The 19,648-nt window shown below is 52.2% G+C and overlaps 1 protein-coding gene across 8 annotated transcripts in view; it reads left to right on the forward strand.

Moving 5' to 3' along the window:
- Positions 1–19,648, forward strand: part of MPRIP (myosin phosphatase Rho interacting protein) — a 77,571-nt gene that overhangs the window by 51,110 nt on the left and 6,813 nt on the right. For 4 of the 8 annotated variants that reach the window (XM_088064105.1, XM_088064106.1, XM_088064110.1 and 1 more), the window contains 10 exons: positions 2,323–2,908; positions 3,776–3,892; positions 6,863–10,729; positions 13,373–13,520; positions 14,128–14,245; positions 15,168–15,327; positions 15,417–15,536; positions 16,049–16,135; positions 16,791–16,953; positions 17,284–17,369. In XM_088064105.1, the coding sequence (XP_087920231.1) occupies positions 2,323–2,908; positions 3,776–3,892; positions 6,863–10,729; positions 13,373–13,520; positions 14,128–14,245; positions 15,168–15,327; positions 15,417–15,536; positions 16,049–16,135; positions 16,791–16,953; positions 17,284–17,369 (5,452 nt within the window). Of the gene's footprint in view, positions 1–2,322; positions 2,909–3,775; positions 3,893–6,862; positions 10,730–13,372; positions 13,521–14,127; positions 14,246–15,167; positions 15,328–15,416; positions 15,537–16,048; positions 16,136–16,790; positions 16,954–17,283; positions 17,370–18,443; positions 18,510–19,648 lie in introns of all 8 variants that reach the window. The other 4 variants (XM_088064107.1, XM_088064109.1, XM_088064112.1 and 1 more) reach the window with 4 other exon arrangements.

Here is a 19,648-nt window from a genome sequence, read left to right on the forward strand (position 1 = left end):
GTCTTGGTTTCTTGAGCCCTAATGATGGTTTACATTGCTGCATGTGTCAGCTCCTGGTATGGGGAGCAAATGCTGCACTGCTCCCTGCCCTCAGCAGTGCCCTGCAATCTGCAGAGGCACTAATTACAGTCTGCTAATGATGATGGGGCAGATAGAAAATACCCCCAGAACTGGATACATGTTGAGCTCACAGCCCTTGTGAGGCTGGGTTCCCCAGTGCTCCCCAGTTCCCTGCAACCTTTGTGCCCTTGCTGCCACATCGTGCTCAGCGTGCAGCTTGCACCATTTCCACACCCACTCCTATTTAAAAATGCCTTTTTATTTTGACCTATAAATACCACTGGGAGGCAAAGACCACTCCCTTCTTGTGTGATATGAATTAATTTCTCTGTGGTGGAGGAGATGTGAAATGGTTGAGCAGAATTAATAGCCATGGGGCACTTGCAGGAGATGAAATGAGAAACTTTGGGTCAACCTTCTGAGTGTCTTCACTTCATTCCCAGCAGCTGTCTCTCTGTTCCCTGACCCACATCCCTTGCCCTTAGGAAAGGAGCAGAGGAGAAATGAGCTCGTGAGAGATGTCACTACTAGAAATGCCAAGATTCTCCCACGTGGGATTTAAAGAGGCAAAATTTCTGTGTCCAAACACCATATGGCAGGCCCCAGGACCCCCATTTCTTTCCTGACACTCTTCTCCATTTTAAGAGTCAATCTCATCCCTGCTTTACTTCAAAATGCAGCTGTAATGACTGACTCCAGATTGAGAACCTGACTTTGGAGTCATGCAGTATCATGGGTGAGGAGCAGTGACATTTCATTGTTGTGCCTTCTGGGTTTATTTTATTAGCTGCAAGTGACAGCACTGAAGAAGGAATTATCTCTGAGCTGGTTTTAGCCGGTAACTGCCAGAGTCTCTCAAAACCCAGCTCTACTGAGTGTGTGGTGTGCTGCTGGATGACAGTGCATCGGAAGATACTAGCCCATGCAGAGCCATCTCTTCTGCTCCATCCTTTGTTTTGGGCGTGTGCACATCCATGAGGTTCTTGGCTGGGGGCTGGGGTGTGTTTCTGCGGTGGGAGAAGCCGTGATGCTGCTGTTGCTGCTGCTGCTGCTGTTCCTGATCACGGCAGTCCCCATGCATGTGGTCCCATGGGTCAGAGCTTGTAGTGAAAGGCCCAGTGAGCTGCTTTCCAGCTCTTGCAGAAAGCTTGTCGAGTCCCTGCTGGAGGCTGAGGATGCTGTGGTTGTGCTGGAAGCAGGGAGAGACCGGAGTCAGCCTGGGCAGCAGGACTGTGCCTTGGGAGGCAGCTTTTGGAGCTTTGGGTAGCAAAGAGAGTTCAGCAAGTGCCCACTACTCCCTTGGGACAGGCTTCCTCCACAGACTTAGCATACTGCTGTTTTCTGGTTTAATTTTGATCTGCATGTTACAGGGCTGGCATGTCTGTATTTAAAAAGCTAATACTGCATTGTGGATTATAGGTTAGAAATGATATTGCCTTCCTGTATTAACTTCCCCTGCTTGATGAGTGTCTCCCCTCTCAACCCACCACCCTCTAACTCAGCATTAAAAATAATTCCTTGCTTGAGAAATTGGCATTTTCAGTGATTTCTGTGGTGTGTTGAGTAACATGCTCTCCTCGCTGCACTCACCCCTGCCCGTGTCAGGGGCTGCCCAGTGCCAGGGGGGCTGGGTGCCCTGGGGAGGTCTGTGCCTTCAGTGCAGATAGTGGCACAGAGAAGTTATGGACCCATTAATAGTTTTCCAAGCTGAAGGGGAACCTTACCCTTGTTTCCCAAGACTCTCAGAGCTGCTCTGTGCTTCTCTGCCCCACACCTCTGAAGCCAGCCTGGCTTTGGTGGGATTGGTGGCATCTTTCCCACAAGCACATGACTGTGGCTGTGTGGAGAGTGCATGGAGCCTCACAGCCGGGGGGCTGGAGGAGCTGTTGGAGCCTCTGACAGCGCAGTTTGGGGTCGCTGCCTCAGCCATGGGTTGCTGCTTGGTCATGGTCACTGGCCCCAGTGTGGCTGCTGAGGAGGAACAAGGTTGGGATCAGCCGCTCTCCGGGTGCCAGGGTGTCCCAGGAGCAGCTGGGAACGCTTGCACCAAGGCTTTGCACACCAGCACAGCCTGGGGAAGGGCAGCAACAGCTCCTGCACCCGAGGGCCGAGGGGAGACGGAGGGGCAGGGTTCACCCACGTGGCATTGGCTTGGGCTTCCAGCAGCCCTTTTCCACCCGGCTCTTTGAGGCATGCATGGGAGCGCCTGGCTGTCTCCAGCACCCACTGACACTTTCCTTCACCCTCTCTCTGTCCTCGCAGCTCGCTGCCGGAAGAGAAAAGCAAAACAAGTTCTTCCTTCGAGACCAGTCCAAAGCCGAGCGAGAAGCCGGATGTGGAACAAGCTGAGCTGGACACGGAGCAGAAGCGGAGCCGTGCCCGGGAACGCCGACGAGAAGGACGGTCCAAGACCTTTGACTGGGCTGAATTTCGCCCCATTCAGCAGGCCCTGGTGCAGGAGCGTGCCAACGCTGCAGACTCCTCCAGTAGCAGCTCGGCCGCCTTCCCCAGGGACACCGGAGCCGCCGACGCCGACCCGGGAGAGCTGGAGCGGGAGCGGGCCCGGCGGCGGGAGGAGCGGCGCAAACGCTTCGAGATGATCGATGCCGTGGATGGGGCAGGGTCAGAAGAGGCACTGAGGATGGAGGTGGACAGGATCCTGCCCGTCCCAGCAGACATCAAGCCACAGAACGTCCACGTGGAGATCGAGCAGCGCTGGCACCAGGTGGAGACCACCCCTCTGCGGGAGGAGAAGCAGATCCCCATCACACCCCTGCACCTCGCCCACACCGAGGAACGGGAAGAGGGGCTGACGAAGCAGCACCTGACCACACTGCTGGAGAAGGAGGTAAAGGGGTGTGTATGGTGCAGGCTGCCTGCCAGAATGGCCACTGAGGCAACTGTAGGGAGCCTGAGATAGGCTTAAAAATAGCCATAAATATTTCTCCTTCATAACAGCAGCTAGTAGGGATGCTATAGGTTCCTTGGGGAGCTGGCATCAGATCTGCATCCATTCCTGTTCAGCCCTGCCAGCTGCAGAAAGGGCTTTCTTATAGCCTGGTACTTCCTTACCCCTCCAGCCAACACAGCCTGATTTGTGGTGGTTGTAGCCAGCCTGTCTCTGACAAAATGGGTACAATCAAGGTGTTTCAACCAGACTACAAATTCAAGCTCCTAATCTTCTGTGTCTCTGCAGCTGTAGAGATTTGTGTCTGCAGTTACAAACTGCCTTGAGTTGCAGCACACACCACAAAGGCTCACTTTTTGTGAAGCCTACATAAAATAGTCTTTAAGATTTTTGGAAAAGAATGGAGGAGGCTCAGCTCACTTGGAAGAGTTCCGTGCCTGGGGTAACAAAGGTTGTTGTGAGTTGGAATTAAGGTGTATTAGTGGGAATGAAAGGGGTAACCTTTTCTTATGGAGTAACCAGGAATATCACCGAGCTGAACTGGGCTAGGATTTGCCAGGGTCGTGCCTGGCATGAGCTGGTACCGTTCATCCTTTGCTGCAGTGAGCTTTACGAATTACACTATTGCATAAATAAGTTCTTTCAGAGGGGAGGGATTTTGAAAAATTAAATCCAGGTCCCAGAGCAGAGCAGCAGTGCCATCAAAAGCTCCGTTAATTCTGCTCTGTGTCCCCTCCGAGTCACTTGTTCCTTATGGCTGATCCTCTGCCCACTCCCTGGACCCTGTCTCTGTTCGTGTCCCTCCAGCTGGAGCAGAAGCAGAAGGAGGCCCTGGAGCTCCTGGAGCAGAACCGGCACCTGCAGGATCAGCTGAAAGTGGCTCTGGGCCGGGAGCAGAGCGCCCGGGAGGGCTACGTGTTGCAGGTAGGAGAGCAGGGAGGAGAGGGAGATCCATCTTTCTTCCCTGTGCCCGAGGGATCCCTGGTGGGCTTCCGTCTGCGGTGTTCGTGGGGACATCCTGGGTGACCACCACTGCGCTCCGAGAGATTTGACCTTCTTGCAAACGTGGCTAATTCTGTAGCATTCCCAGAGTCATCTGCTTATGGAAACCTCTGATCTGGGATGGAATAGAAGGTAGCATTACCTGTTAGCATTCCCAAAACAGAGCCAGACAGAACAGGACCTCAGCAAAGTCCACCTCTGATCCATCCCTTACTGTGTTTGCCTTTGCAACAGCTGTTTCCCCCTTTCTGTGCCCCAGATACTCCCCTCAGGCAGTGGGGTACATACAAGGCTTTCCAAGCATCCTATTGCTCACCAGTTACTCCTGGCTGTGGATTTTGTGTTACAGGGGCAAACACAGGACATTCAGATGTATCTCCTGAGCACATTCCTTCCAGCCAGAGTGGGATTTGCACTGGGATGACCTGTTGCCTCACATCACTTTGGTGATTTCTGCTGTCACTAGATTTCTTAGCAAAGCCTAGAAATGAGTTTTGGAGGATCTGGCAAGAGACAGGATGGTCTTTGGGGAAACCTTTCCTCCCCTTGTCCATACGAAGCAGGTTTTTCTGAGCATTTCCTCTGGGAACATCCATGCCTGGAGGAAGTCATGGCACCTACAGGGCAGCTTCTGGCTGCTCTCAGGGGTCCATAGTCTTGTTTTGTGCAGGGGCAGCATTTTGACCTGCTCAAATCTGCGTGACCAAACTGGCTGTGAATCAAAATCAACGTGTGTGGCAGCACGCTGCGCTCCCGCGGCAGCAAATCCAGTGTCGATGCCAAACCTTGCATCCTTATTTCTCACAGGAAAATTTTCCCCGAAGAAGTTGCACAGGCAGTGGAGCCAGCCCAGGGAGGGGGACATCTTGCCTTCCTTGCCCATGAGCTCCCAGGAGGAGTAATTAATTCATTTCTGAAGTCTCCGAGCTGACAGTGCCTGCTTGGAGGAGTTCCATTTTCACTTGGCAGAGCTGGAAGAGTAACTAACTCCCACTTCCCTGGGGCAGAGGTGTCTGACCTCCCTTTGCCTGGAGCCTGGAAAAATCAGGGAATGAGGATAAAAGCTGGATGCTGAATCCACCATCAGATTGAAGTTGGCCGCAGTGCCTCGATACGAGGAGGGGCGGCAAGAGGGGAAGCCCTGCAGAGAGGCTGAGCTGCAGTGAGAAGTGACCCAAACTTGGACCTGGAAGTTGGAGAGGGTTTTTGGAAAGGTTGGAGGCTTTTGCCAGCTCCAGTCTAATTGTTCTGGGGATTTCCCTTGTGTTTACTGGGAGCCAGAGGGATTAAAGTCCTATTGTAGAAGGGAGTAACCCCACCAAACCCTGCTGGGGTGGAGGGAGTGGAGCTGCTGGGTGAATTCTGCAGCCCCAGACTGCAGACAAACATGGCAGCACTTTCTTGGACAAACCCTCTGAATTTCATGTGCCCCTCCACCTTCCATCATACCTGATTCTGGGGAGGTTCCTGCATTGTCTATGAGGAGTGCTGATGGAGAAGCCTGACTGCTGCCAAGCCCTTCCCTCCTGAGCTGCCTGGGAGGCACCAACCCCTCCTTGGCAGCCTGACCAGCCCCACACGGACCCCCAGGCACCGCCTGTTCTGTGAGGCAGTGCTGAGCCACCCCTCCAATGCATGTGCCATGCACCGAAGCCTCTCTGGCCTCGTGTAACCCCTCTCTTGCTCTGAGCTTACTCGGGACGGGACACCCTATCCTTGATCCCTACTGGGAAAAACACCAGGAGCTCCTGCTCCTGGCAAATGGGCTGGAGCCATCCCTCAGCTCTGGCCACGGTGGGTGGGAGGGGGCACGTACTAACCTGTCCTGGGCGGATGTTCTTGCATGTTTTTGGTGTAAAGCATGAAATTTAACTTAACGTAACTGAGTGTCACATCTGTGGGCTTTCCTTAATCAGCAACCAGAGAACAGCAAGGCAGGCCAAATTCCTAGGCTTAACGCTGTGCTTCTCTCGCCTCTTCCTGTCTGTGTATTTTATTTTTTTTTTTAAGATACATAGTTTCTGTCGCCTTTTGCATGACGCTTTCTGTGAGTTTTCTCTTTGCATGCTCCATTGCTTTGGTTTGAATCTCACAAAGGTTGGTTTCTTTCATTTTTACATTCTCATCACACCTTTTCCTTCCCTCCATTTGTCGGGCTTTTTATTTTGTCCTTTGTTGGTTTATTTTGCAGGTAGATAAATTAGATCCTCCCTAGCCCTAAGCTTTAGCATAACAGCATCTCTCTAATGCGATGAGCAGCCACTCAGTCCTGTTTGGCAGGCACAGAAATGACATCGCCACCACAATGGCTGGCCGGTCGCCCTGTGCTTGGGTGGGATGTGATGTCATTTGCTGTCACCTCACTTTCTGTTGTTGCTTTTGGTTGGTAGGACTGTGTTACCTGAACTGTGCACTTTTTGTTTCACAACCAAACAAACAAACTTGCTAAAAAAAAAACAACAAACCAGTTCCTTTCTCCTCCACCTTGTTCCATCTCCTCCTCATCCTTGGCATTTTTCTTTTGTCTGTCTGTCTCCGTTTTACTGCCGGTGTTTCTTTTTCATTGTTTTTTTGATTCTGTTTGAGTTTGGGTTTATTTTTTTTTTTTTTTTCCATTTAGCCTGTTACTGTACAGCTGTTTTGATGTCGTGGTCAGTGTTTTCTGTTACTGGAAAGCAGTTGTCGCTCATTGAAAAAAAAAAAAAAAGCAAAAAAAAAAAAGCTGGTTAAACAAACCAAATTGTGCCAAGAACAAATCATCCCAATTGGAGCAGTGGGTAGCAGCCAAGTCGCTGCAAGGAGCTTTTCCATGGCCTGCCTGGCCAGAGGTGTGACACTCAGAAGGGAGAGCCAAGAGTGTTACTAATCTAGTATTTAATCAATTTCTTTAAGACCGAGGTGGCCGCCTCGCCATCAGGTGCCTGGCAGAGGCTCCACAAAGTCAACCAAGACCTCCAAAGTGAGCTGGAAGCCCAATGCCAGCGTCAAGAGGTGATAAATCAGCAGATTCAGTCGCTGAAGCGCAGCTACGCCGAGGCCAAGGACGTGATCCGGCACCACGAGGCCGAGATTCAGAGCCTGCAGGCGAGGCTCAGTAACGCGGCGGCCGAGCTCGCCATCAAGGAGCAGACCCTGGCCAAGCTCAAGAGCGACCTGAGGAGCGAGAAGGAGAAAGCCAAAGAGCAGCTGGAGGAGTGGCAGCACGGCGAGGCCGCGCTCAGCTCCCAGCTGAAGGCCAGCGAGCAGAAGCTGAAGAGCGCGGAGGCTCTGCTGCTGGAGAAGACCCAGGAGCTGCGGGACCTGGAGATGCAGCAGGCTCTGCAGCGGGACCACCAGAAGGAAGTGCAGCGGCTCCAGGACAGGATCGCAGACCTCAGCGGGCAGCTGAATGCCAGCGAGCAGGCACGGGTCCTCATGGAGGAGAAGCTGCAGAAGAACTATGAGGCTTTGCTGGAGAGCTGTGAGAGGGAGAAGCAGGTTTTGATACGGAGCCTGAAGGAGGTAGAGGACAAAGCCAACGAGTACGAGAACCAGCTGCAGAACAGCGAGCAGCAAATGGAGATTCTGCAGAAGGAGAAGTTGAGCGCCAAGTTCGAAGGCAGCGAGCTCGTCCACCAGCTGGAGGAGCAGCTGGCCATGAAGGAGGCCAGCATCCAAAAACTTGCAGAGCACATCAAGGAGCTCGAAAGAGAGAGGGACCAGATCAAGTGCCGGTTCCACGAGCTCATGAATCAGGTGGCCGAGTCAGATAACGAAGTTGCGAAGCTACAAGCAAAGTTGAAAATGGAAGAGACCAACTACCACAATCTGGAGCAGTCGTTCGAGGAGGTGTCAGATCAGTTCCGGGGGGTGCAGGAGGTCCTGAAAGAGAAAGAGGAAGAGCTGAGACACGTTAAGGAAATGCACTTGAGAATTGTGGAGAAGAAAGATCAAGATCTCAGTGAGGCTTTGTTTAAAATGGTTGCATTAGATAGCAGTTTAGAGGAGACTAAAGTAAAGCTAAAGGCCAAGGAGGAGGCTTTAAAGAAATTAGCTAGTGTGGGCACAGGGCCATGTGCTGAGGAGGCAGAAGACCTTGGCCCCAGTCTTGAGGCTGACGAAAGTCATCCATCCCAGCTGGGGCAGGCTCTGCAAACTCAGGATGTCCTCCCAGCTCTGAATTATGCACTGAAGGAGGAGGAGGAGGAGGAGGTTCTTGAGACCAGTCAGAGGCAAGTGGAGGAATTTGGCTCCCCATCTAAAGTTGTAGAGCTCCAGGACCAAGAGTTGATTCAGAAAGCCTTAGCAAAGCCTGATGTAGGAATCATGGGGGCCAAGAGGCAAAGGATCCGTTTTTCAAGCATCCAGTGTCAAAAATACATCCATCCAGATGGATCAGAGAAAAACTGGACAAGCAGTACGTCTTCAGACACAAGCCAGGACAGATCTCTGTCTGAAGAAAGCATGTCCTCAGAGCCAGCTCTGGGTTACCCCTCATCAGGGACGAGCGATTCTGAGACTTATCTCTCCATCATCCATTCCCTGGAAACCAAGCTGTATATTACAGAGGAAAAGCTCAAAGATGTGACGATGAAGCTTGAAAGCCAGCACGGCCATAACCAGGAGACACTCATCGCCCTCCACCATCAGTGGGCCAGCACGGAGTCCCAGCTGCGGGAACAGCTTCAGACCAGCCTGTCCCAAGTCAACGCTTTGATCTCACAGCTGGAGAGTGAGAGGCAGGAAAAGTTTAAGCTGATAGAAAGTCACGTCAGCGAGCTGGGAGGTTTCCAGATGAAAAACGATCAAGCGCTGACTTGCTTAGAGAAGTGCAGGGAGCAGCTAAGATCCTTGCCCAAATCAGACAAGGAAAAAGAGGGTGATTTGTTCCTTGTTACTCTGTCCAGCATGGAAACAACTTTATCAAACGCAATCCAAGCCTTGAGCGGGGCGCCAGTCCCATCGGAGTATCAGCAGAGCGAAAGCCTCACCACAGAGAGCCCCGCTCCAGAAGGAGGGGATGTGGGAGAAGAGGAGCACATCCCCAAGGAGCAGCAAGCAGATGTGTTTGACACTGGCCAGCTGAGGTGGCTTTCTGAGAGGGTGGCATTTGAGGCCTCTCTCATCAACCAAATAGCAGAGTCTTTGAAAAATGCAAGTTCTGAGATAGCCCAGCTTCTGAGAGAGATCCAGGGAACGACCGAGGTGGTTATGTTGGAGCCAGCAAGTGTTTCTCATACAGCCAATGATTTGGCCAGCGTCCTGTCTAAAAAGCTGCTGCTGGAGGGGGAGTTCTGGAGCCAGGTAGAGGAGCTGAGAGCACACTTGAGCACTAGAGAAGGAGAAGCTGAGGGTAAAACAGAAACAAATTTGGGCTTTTCCCCGTGTTTTCTCAGTGCTGTAGCAGATGCTACATTGATCAAGGCAGAACTTGGGTTTGTTGCAGAGAAAATGAGAGAATCTTTTCATCAGAGGTTAAAAACAATTGAAGAAGAGCTCCATAATACCAAAACAGCTCTCCAGCAGCACAAATGCATGTTGGAGGAGATCATCAAAGCATACAGGACTCCTGAGCTTGACAGAGTTATGCACCAGATTTCTGAAGCACTTGAAATACAAAAAGATGCTTCGGAAAGAACCCAGATCTCTTGGGATGGGAGCCGTCTCCAAATGGTGCCGTGCCAGGAATTAGCCAAGGTAGAGGAGACTGGCAGCGCACCAGACTGTAGTAGTGAAGCTCTTGTTTCCATTCAGGAAGATCTTGCCCAGCAACTGAAGGACAAATCCAATGTTCTGAAGGAGATATCTGTTGCCTTACTCTCTCTGCCTCCCGAGGAGGCCATGAGAGACTGTCAGAAGCTCCTGAAGATCTCCCAGAGTCTTTCCTACCATTCGTGCATGGGAGACCTGGAGCGGTATTCATCTTTGTTAGTCCACGATGCCATTGTTCAGGCTCAGGTTTGTTATGCCGCTTGCAAAGTCCGGCTGGAGCACGAGAGGGAGATGAAGTCCTACAAGGAGTCCTTGCAGAGCATGGATGCGCTGTGCCAGGAGCGCGTGAAGACGGTGTCTCTCCTGCGGGACGAGTACGAGGAGCTGCTCAGGAAGCAGCAGGGCGAGTACAGTGAGGTGATCGCCGTGCTGGAGAGGGAGAACGCTGACCTCAAGGCAAAGGTGTCCCAGCTGGACAACCAGCGGAGGCTCTTGGAGGAGGAAGGGCATGAACACAGCAAGAGCTTGAGCGAGCTGCAGGGGCGGTACGAGGAGGAGATCCGTAACGTGATAGAGCAGCTCAGCAGGACAGAGGATGCCCTGAAGGCTGAGAGGATGGATGGGCTCAACCAGCTGGACGCCGTTGTCCGCGACAAGCAGAACATGGAGCGGTGTCACCTGGAGCAGATGCAAACTCTGGAGGAAAAGTTCCAGGCAAAGATCAAGGAGCTGCAGGTCATCCACGGCGAGGAGCTGCAGGCGCTGCAGGAGCACTACAGCCAGAACCTGCAGCGCCTGCAAGAGACCCTCGATGAGTACCAGAGGCAGCACCCAGAGGTGTCCCTCGCGGTGACCCGAGGCGCTGGGGACACCTGGGCAGCCGGTGAGGCTGGTGGCACCAGGCAGGACCCCAGCAGCGACCCGGACTCCATGCACGGCCTGAGGGAACGCATCCAGGAGCTGGAGGCCCAGATGAATGTCATGAGGGATGAGCTGGAGAACAAACATCTGGAGGCAAACGCTTCCACTTTGAGGGAAAAATACCAGAAAGACTTTGAAAACCTAAAGGTCTTGATATGTTTAACACTTTCTGCCTTCTGCTGCTGAGCGTGCGGGAGGGCGCATGCAGTCCTGGGGTCTGTTTGCCGAACCAAGGGCCATCCCCTAAAAGAGCTAGCATGCTGAAACAAGCCCCAAAGTATTAGCCAGGCTTCTGTAAAGCATGATGTTTCCTTTTTACTCCTTGCTGGGGTATTCTAAATGCATTGCTGAGGGCTTGGGAGGGTGGATTTCTGGAGGTGATCTTTGCGTGGAGAAGGGGAGAGTTTCAAAGTAGCTCAATAACATCACGATCTCCTTCAACACAAAAACCTCAGTGTTTCTCTTTGTACCCAACACAGACATTTTGTTTGTGACTTCCCTTTAAAAGCATTCCTCAGCTCTATCTTTCGCAGTCTGATCAAATCTCCAGTCTGTCTCTGCTGCCTTCAAAAATGCAGGATGAAATGGAAACTTGATGCTCTCAAAATGTATGTTCCTAGGGAAAGTAGCTGCAAACAGATGCCAAATTCTGTAGCAAAGCAGAGCTCCTCTGCAGGAGGCTGTGAGGACCATGCTGGTGTTGGACACAGTAATTCTGTATACAACAAAGAGTGCACAGTTACGGAACACGCAGGTGAGGTTCAGAGAAACTCACTGGCAATGAAATGCCACCATTCAAATTGCCCCACCAGTCAGACTGGCTATAAAACTGGTTTGAGATCATCCAGCATCTTAAAAATAAATGGGTTTGGTGGTTTGCTTTTCCTAGGAGAGCATTCCCAGTTCGGAAGCGAGCTTAGGGCTGTAGAGGACTCTGGCAGCACCAAGGGAGGCTGCCGGGTTGAAGCGGAAGCCAAAAAGGCAGTGATGCAGGGATTGGAAACCTGCTCAAACTAGAGGTTTAAGTGTGCTCCATTCTTCTCTTAAGAACCTGATGGAGAATATGACATCAGTAGTGCAAGAGTAACTCTTCAACCTGGAGAAGAGAAGGCCCCAGGAAGACCTTGGAGCCCTTTCCATTGCTTAGAGTGGCTCTGAGAGAGCTGAAAGGGACTTTTGACAAAGGCATGAATTGACAGGACAAGGGGGAATGGCCTTTAGATGAAGGAGGGTAGATTTAGATTTAATATTAGGAAGGAATTCATTCTGGTGAGGGTGGTGAGGCCCTGGCACAGGTGGCCCCAAGAAGCTGTGGCTGACCCATCTTTGGAAGTGTCCAAGGCCACATTCAAGGCTTGGAGCAACCTGGGATAGTGGAAGGGCTCCCTGCCCATGGCAGGGGTTGGAATAGGATGGACTTTCAGGTCCCTTACAACCCAAACCATTCTGTGATTCTATGAGATACTGATTTGTATATGTGGATTTATGGCAATGCATTTACAATACATTAAATAGTGAGTCTACAGCCAGACCTGTGGCAGAGTATGCACCTTTTTCTTCCAGAATTAGAGGTGTTTCAGGAGTTGGACTTGATGATCCTTGTGGATCTCTTCCAACTCAGCATATTCTGTGATTCTGGGTGTAATGAAGAATCCTGCAGGACTGCTCTGTGCCACAGCCAAGTCCAGGCAGGTTCTGGCACTGAGTAAGGAGTTTAAAAAAACAAATAAACAAACAAGGCTGGGAAAGTGAAGAATGCCTCAAGATTAAAAATTAAATGGGAGGGAAAAAACCACCAAGCTGAAAATTGAGAATGAGGATTAGGTGTAGGTAACACAGCATTAGCCAAGAAATTGATGCTGATGGGTATATGTTAGTGAGGATCAGTGGTGTTGGACTGTCCTGAGCACTTTTGCCACTGGGGGAGTGAATCTGTCCCCCTAAAATTTCCCATGGGGTCCCAGAGGTCCCTAGGTGACAGTTCTCACTTTCCACAGAAAACACTGATGTTAATCAAGGTGAGCTCAGTTGAAGTTGGGGAATAAAGCCAGCCTTTGTCGTTAAGGGGAAAAGCCCTGTGCAGTGTTTGGCATCAGGTTTGTCCCAAGCTGCCTGATGGGGCTCAGCACCTTGTCCCCACTGTGTGCCTCTTCTTCCCTCGTGGCTTGGGCCTGCCTGTGGCTTTGCTGGTCCTGTCTATGTCCTGCAGCCGTGTGTCCATCCAGGATCCTGATATGCTTGGGCTGGCAGCTGAGCTGGGAACAGGCGTTTGCATTTGTCTGCTGCAAAGGCAGGAGTGGGGGCTGTGCCAGGGGCAGAAAGACCAGGCAGGAATTCAGGACCTCACCCCTGGTGAATCCCAACTCCCCAAATTGCTCCTGGCCCAAGTTCTTTCCTAGTAATTCAATTAGCAAGTAATTTTCCCTGCAGCATTTGTAGCAATATTCGGTTGGGAGTTGAGATCGTGTTGCTGTTAAGTCATTTTCTTTCCACTCAGAGGCTGGAAAAAACAGGCATTGAAAAGAACAGAAGGGGCACAGAAGGTTTTTTTGGTTGTTTTTTTGGACATACGTTTTCAATCCCCAACTGGGTCTGCCCTGTGTATCCCTTCACAGGACAAGCCCTGACCTTTGCGAGGTCCATCCTGCTCCATGGCTGGGGAAGCAGAAGATCCCTGCTGGACCTGGGGAGCTGAGCTGCCCCTTGGTGTGTGGCTCCTGGTGGGCTCCCCACCGCTGTGGCACCGGCCCTGTGCACCTGGGCCGACCCTTTCCCCTCCTCCCTTTGCAGGCAACATGTGAGAGGGGCTTTGCAGCCATGGAGGAGACACACCAGAAGAAGATCGAGGACCTGCAGCGGCAGCACCAGCGGGAGCTGGAGAAGCTGCGGGAGGAGAAGGATCGCCTGCTGGCAGAGGAAACGGCTGCCACCATCTCAGGTACCAGAGGGTCCCCATGGTGGGGTGGGTCAGTGGTGATGGGGACACGGGAGTGGTGTTGGCTGCATTGAGGAGCAGAGCAGGGATGGGATGAGGGCTGGGTGGGCTGCACAGGGAGATGGGAATGGGCTTGTGGGAAAGATGTTTTAGATGGAGGTCCATCTCCTGGTCATCCAGGTTTGGTGCCCATTTCCTGGTCCTTCTCCAGGGTAGATACCCCTCTTTGGATGTTACACGGTCTGATCTGTTTTCCATTCCAACTCCAAAGGGCATTAGTCATTCCTGTTGTCAAATGATTGCCAATTCCACACTGAATTCATTCTTCAGGGGCACTGGGAATTTTAAAACACTGGAGTTCAGTGGCTCTGCATTAGGAGTCCCACAGTCCAGGAAACAATGTGTGAAGTGGACAGTCATTTGGACTCTGTTAAAAAGTGGGATTTGCAGAAGCCCCTTTGCAGCTGGGGCACAGACTGAAGGAGCCGTGAAGCAGTGGGAAATTTGCAGGGATATCTTTGGTTTTGCTCCTTTAAGAAATGAACAAAACCTCAAAAACCCACCTGTGGGTGGAGGGTGCTGGGTGCTAACACTGTGCTGGCCCTCACAGCCATCGAAGCCATGAAGAATGCGCACCGGGAGGAGCTGGAGCGGGAGCTGGAGAAGTCCCAGCGCTCCCAGATCAGCAGCGTCAACGCCGACATCGAGGCCCTCCGAAGGCAGTACCTGTAAGACCATCACTGTCCTCTGTTGCCATCTTGCACGGAGATCATGTGTGGGAGACCCTTCTCTCCCATTTCGTTCTGGCAATGAGTTTGGGGTTATTTCAGGGGCCTCTTCCCTTGGTCCTGATTCAGCTGCATCCATCAGAGCCTCCTGGTTGCCCATTATTTTCCAGGCTCCAGATCAATGTCCCCACATGACCCAGAATAGCTGCTTTATGGTCCCCAGAAGTAGCAGATGAGCAGCCAGTACCCTGCAGCAGGGTCATTCAGATGTGAGGAGGGAGCTCTGAGCTTTCCATGGCAAGGCTGTCCTCTGGTGGGGACTGAGCAGGGCAGCCTGACAGCTTTATCAACCTTGATACATCTGTATAAGCTGGGGAGGTGTGCAGATACAGCTGGTCTCAGATGCCCAGAGCAAACTTAGAATCCTGGAATGGTTTGGATTGGAAGGGGCCTTAAAACTCGTCTCATTCCAGCCCCTTGCCTTGGGCAGGGACACCTTCCACTATCCCAGGTTGCCCCAAGCCCCATCCAAGCTGGCCTTGAACACTTTCAGAGATGGGGCAGCCACAGCTTCTGTGGGCAGCCTGTGCCAGGGCCTCCCCACCCTCACAGGAAAGAATTTCTCATAGGTAGATTTTGATAGATCTCAGCTCATTTTTTTGGAAACCTGAGAAAGTTCTGCCACTGAACCTCTGAGAGAATGACCTCCTGTCCCCTTTAGAGCCCAAGCATGGCTCTGCCAGGAGAGGGAAGTTGACTTGCTCTGGACTTGCATTTTTTTCCCAAAGGGAATACACAATCCTCATCATCTGTGCTTATCTCCCTGATGGGTTGTCCTGGGATGCTGAAGGAAGAATGGTCATGAAGATGTGTGTGTGTGTGTGTGTGTGGAGAGGGCACTACCCCCATGTGTGTTCCACAGGGAGGAGCTGCAGTCAGTGCAGAGGGAGCTGGAGGTGCTTTCGGAGCAGTATTCCCAGAAGTGTTTGGAGAACGCCCACCTGGCGCAGGCGCTGGAGGCTGAGAGGCAGGCCCTCCGCCAGTGCCAGCGGGAGAACCAGGAGCTCAACGCCCACAACCAGGTGAGGGTCCCTGTCCTGTTGACAATGGGCTCCATGCTGAGCTGTGGCCACGCTCTCCCTTCCCACAACGGCTCTCCTCCTCTTCCCAGGAGCTGAATAACCGCCTGGCTGCGGAGATCACGCGATTGCGGACCCTGCTGACCGGGGAGGGTGGGGGAGAGGCTGCTGGGTCGCCTCTCACGCAGGGCAAGGACGCCTACGAGCTGGAGGTGAGTTCTGCAGGGAGGCACATGGTGGGGCACAAGTGCTGCCTACCCTGGGAGCATGTCACAGCTTGGGAACGTGTCACAGCCCGAGAGGTGTCACAGCCCAGGAGGTGTTGTAGCCATCTGTCCCCCAGTCAGCTCTCATGGCTCATCAGCACTGTTGTCATGGGCTGTATGAGGCCAGGAGGTTCTGGTGTCCTGATCTTCTTACCACATCGTGCCAGACACTCGCTCTTCCTTCTGCAGCCCCTGCTTGTCCCTGGGATCCAATCCATGCAGAGCACTGGGGACAGAAACTGGGGTGTGCAGGGACTGCACCAGCACTGCAAGCTTGGGCAAGTTCCCAAGAGAACCTGGAGGAGTTTTCTTGTGAGAAGCAGAAGACAAGTGGGCCAGAGGCCTTGTTGTGCTGGCATGGGGCTGAGTCTCCAGCCCTGTACTTGATTACCACTGGGTACAGCAGGTGTAAAACTGTATCTGCTCGGGTGCAAAAACGCTGTTTTTTGTTCCCACAGGTCCTGCTGCGGGTCAAAGAGTCTGAAATCCAGTACCTGAAGCAGGAGATCAGCTCCCTCAAAGACGAGCTGCAGACAGCACTGAGGGTAATGCCAGGGGTGGTTCTGCAAATCCTCCTGCTGTGCTCTGCTCCTGAGTGTCTGTGCTTAGATTCCAGCCCATTTACACCCAGATTTGAAACCATATTTAATTTTTCCCCTGAATGTAATTCCGTCCCCATTTTGGTGTCATCAGTAAAGCACTTCATGTATCAACTTAAGACTTATCCCACAAAGGAGACAGTGTGGGAAAACATCCCTTTCAGCGTGATTTCCCCATTTACTGTCACATCAGATCAGATTTAAATGGCACAAACAATCAGTGTTAGAGATCTGCCCAGCCTCGCAGCGGTGGAACTGGTTTGCTCTGGACAAGCCAAGGCCATTTCTGGGAATTCTGCTTGAATTCTGTCTCTTGGCTAAAATGAAAAGCCACAAACAACCCTGTAGCTGAGGGGCTGCACGCATGGGCAGCACTGTGTGCTGGCCCTTGGCTCTCAGCTCTCCGCCCGTCTCCATTCCCGCAGTCCCGGATCGCTGTTGGAAGCAGCTCCGAGGGCGTGTGTTGCCCTGGCCAAGCCTCTTTCCCGCTGCCGGCGCTTCTTCCGTCGGCATTTGCCAAGCTCCTCTTCAGTGCATCCACAAACCCCTCGGCTCCAGCTGTCTGTCTGGCTCCATCGGGTTGTTCTTGTTCCCTTGCCAGGATAAGAAATACGCCAGCGACAAGTACAAAGACATCTACACGGAGCTGAGCATCGTCAAGGCCAAGGCAGACTGTGATATCAGCAGGTTGAAAGAGCAGCTGAAAGCAGCCACAGAAGCTCAGGGAGAGAAATCCCCTGTGAACACCACTGTATCGGGATATGGTCAGTCCTCCTCCAGCAGCTCTAAGCAGTCCTGGGTGTCCCGAGCTAACACGGGAATCCTGGAGTACAAACCCTTGTGCAGTAATGGGTCTGAGTGTAGAACTTGGCCTTCCAACCCAAAGCTGATGAGCTTTGAAAGCCTTGTGACATTTTGCATCAGGAAAACCTCGTGATGCAGGGATGCCCAAAAGCCCCCTCTGCCCTTGGGGCAGCGCTAAGAGCCGGGCTCATCGAGGCACTTTCCTGGGCTGGGAGGGCAAAGCCCCAGCCCTGTCCTTGCAGGAAGGCAGTGGGCACCAGGCTAATCCCACTTCTTTTGCTTCTTCCCAGATATTATGAAATCAAAAAGCAACCCTGATTTCTTGAAGAAAGACAGATCCAGTGTTAGCCGGCAACTAAGGAATATCAGGTCAAAGGTGAGCTCAGATGTCCTGCCCAGTGGGATGGGAATGAGGAATGCCCAGCATTTCTCTTTGGTGGGGACCCCAAGTGGGAAGAAATGGGCAAGGGAACAAAACTAAGAACTTCCCAGCCACTAGTGCTAGCCTGGATGTTTTTTTACTGCAAAAGGACTGACTGTGCAGCCAGGCAGGGCCTGCTCCCCAACTCTGGACCCTGCTCAGATGGAGGCATGAAGCTGCTCCCTGGTTGGAAAAAAGGCTGAAGTTTGCCTTGTTCTTTGGTCTTTCACAGGAGGACTATCCCAGTATCTGCTCCCTCTTTTCAGCTGAAATATAGGTGGAAATGTGTACATCATTCTACTTTTAGTGTTCATCACTGCAAGGTTTTTTTGTCTTCATGTGTATCAGCAGTGCCTGAGTCCTGGGCATATGTGACACACGCTTTGCTTGTGTGTTAACATAGTGCAGATGGCCCTGTGCTTCTGTGGTCCTTCTGTGCTTGCTGTTGGTCCCAAAGCCCAGTGATGCTGTGCCAAGCTCTCCTTGGCAGCCAGCTACATCATGTGGGACCACAGGGATAAGGAAGGGCAAATAATGCTGATCAGGAGTCAGCATTAAACACAGGGCAGCTGGGAGGAAGCTCAGCATGAGCAAACCTGCTTTGCCTCTCACCTGGTGTCTCGTGCTGGTGTTTGAAGTGGTTGGACCCTTGCAGGGCAGGCAAAATACTCTGAGCTCAGTGCCCACATGGGGAAACACTCACAGCTCTGTGAGCAGCAGCTCCTCAGCTCGGGGTGTCTGCACTGCACCCAGTGAATAGAGAGAGACTTCTGCACATTTTGGGGCAGCCCAGACCTTCTGGGCCAGTCTGATGTTGTGTTTCCTTTTACCACTTCAACTCAGATCACTTTCTGTGTAGTCCCCATGTGTGTTGCTTGGTGGGGAAGGAGAGGAGAGGAAGCAGGGGCTGTGCCAGGGAGTCGCTGTGGGACAGGGGGGCTGGGGCTGCGCCAGCACAAATTCATTTGGGATTTATAAGCTTCTTTTGTTTTTGTTTTTTTTGTTTTATTTTGCTTTTTCCTTCAACAGTCCGTTATTGAGCAGGTCTCATGGGATAACTGAAATGAACCCGAGTCCAGGTTCCCTGCCACGTAGGTAAACACACCGGCACCCGCCCAGCGCCGCAGCCACCACGGGAGCGGCCCAACCTCTGCATGCACTGCTCACACCTCCCTGCCAAACCAGAGCCCTCCTTCTCTTAATGACTGACTGACTGATGGGTTTATTCACTGCTAACTCTTCTCTTGAGCAAAGGGGAGGGGAGAACTTAGTGTACCCAAGATCCATGTGAAACGCAGTCTCTCTGCCTCTTCCCTGGGGAATGTGGATTTTTGTCTTTCTCCTCTTCCCACCCTCACCAACACAGCTTGTCCTGGAGAGGATTTGGACATGGTGGGGCACGTTTTCCTGTTTACTGTGTTGGGAGCGTGGGACACTGAGTGTGCATGCCTGAATGACTCTGCATGCCTCAGACTAAACACCAGCACCGTCCAGGTCTCGTAGGAAAACACCTGTTTTGCTGTTAGCCAGGTGCAGGAATAGTCAGGGATGCTTTTTTAAGTGTGCTTCCCATAACAGCCCAGAGCATAGAAGATGGTCTCAGCCACCTCAGCTGCAGAGGGAATGTCCTGGACTGCCCTAATTTCCTTTACCCACAGTTGCTGCTTTTCCAGGTTGATCCATGCCTGAGCAAGAATCTTCCTTGCCCAGTAACCTTCTCCTCCTGCTCTCCATCCCTGAGCCTCCAAGGCTTCCAAGCTCATCCAGCAAAAGGAGGGAGCTGATAAGAAATAGGGCTGACTCTAATGAGCCAGATATCTCCATTACCTGGAGCAGTAGTGAATTTCCTGGCCCAAGGCAAAGACTGAGGTGGGAGCACCTGCAGAGGCAGGTTAGGAGAGGGGAGCTCCCAGCATGGTGGCTGGAGAGCCCCAGGAAGTCTGTTGGAAAATCCCTTTATCACAGATATCATCCTGTATTAGTCTCACTTCATCAGGCTCTCCTCATCAGCAACTGAAATGGTTGTGGGACTGCCTGGGGGCTGAATTTGCTGGAATTTGTGCCATCAGGCAGAACAGTCTGATGATTCCTGGTGTCTCTTTCCATCCACTGAGAAATCAAATGCGAGAACTGGAATGCACGAGCTGCTCCCATTTAAAGAGGCCCAAAGTAAACTTCCTTTAGGAAGTGTGTGCTCAGAGTCTCTCCCAGGAGACTCTGCTGCCCGTTGGAAA

This window comes from Pseudopodoces humilis, chromosome 18 (assembly GCF_049639895.1).
Source record: "Pseudopodoces humilis isolate 2021_Gansu_Grassland_sample_001 chromosome 18, ASM4963989v1, whole genome shotgun sequence".
In the NCBI taxonomy this organism is placed as follows: domain Eukaryota; kingdom Metazoa; phylum Chordata; class Aves; order Passeriformes; family Paridae; genus Pseudopodoces; species Pseudopodoces humilis.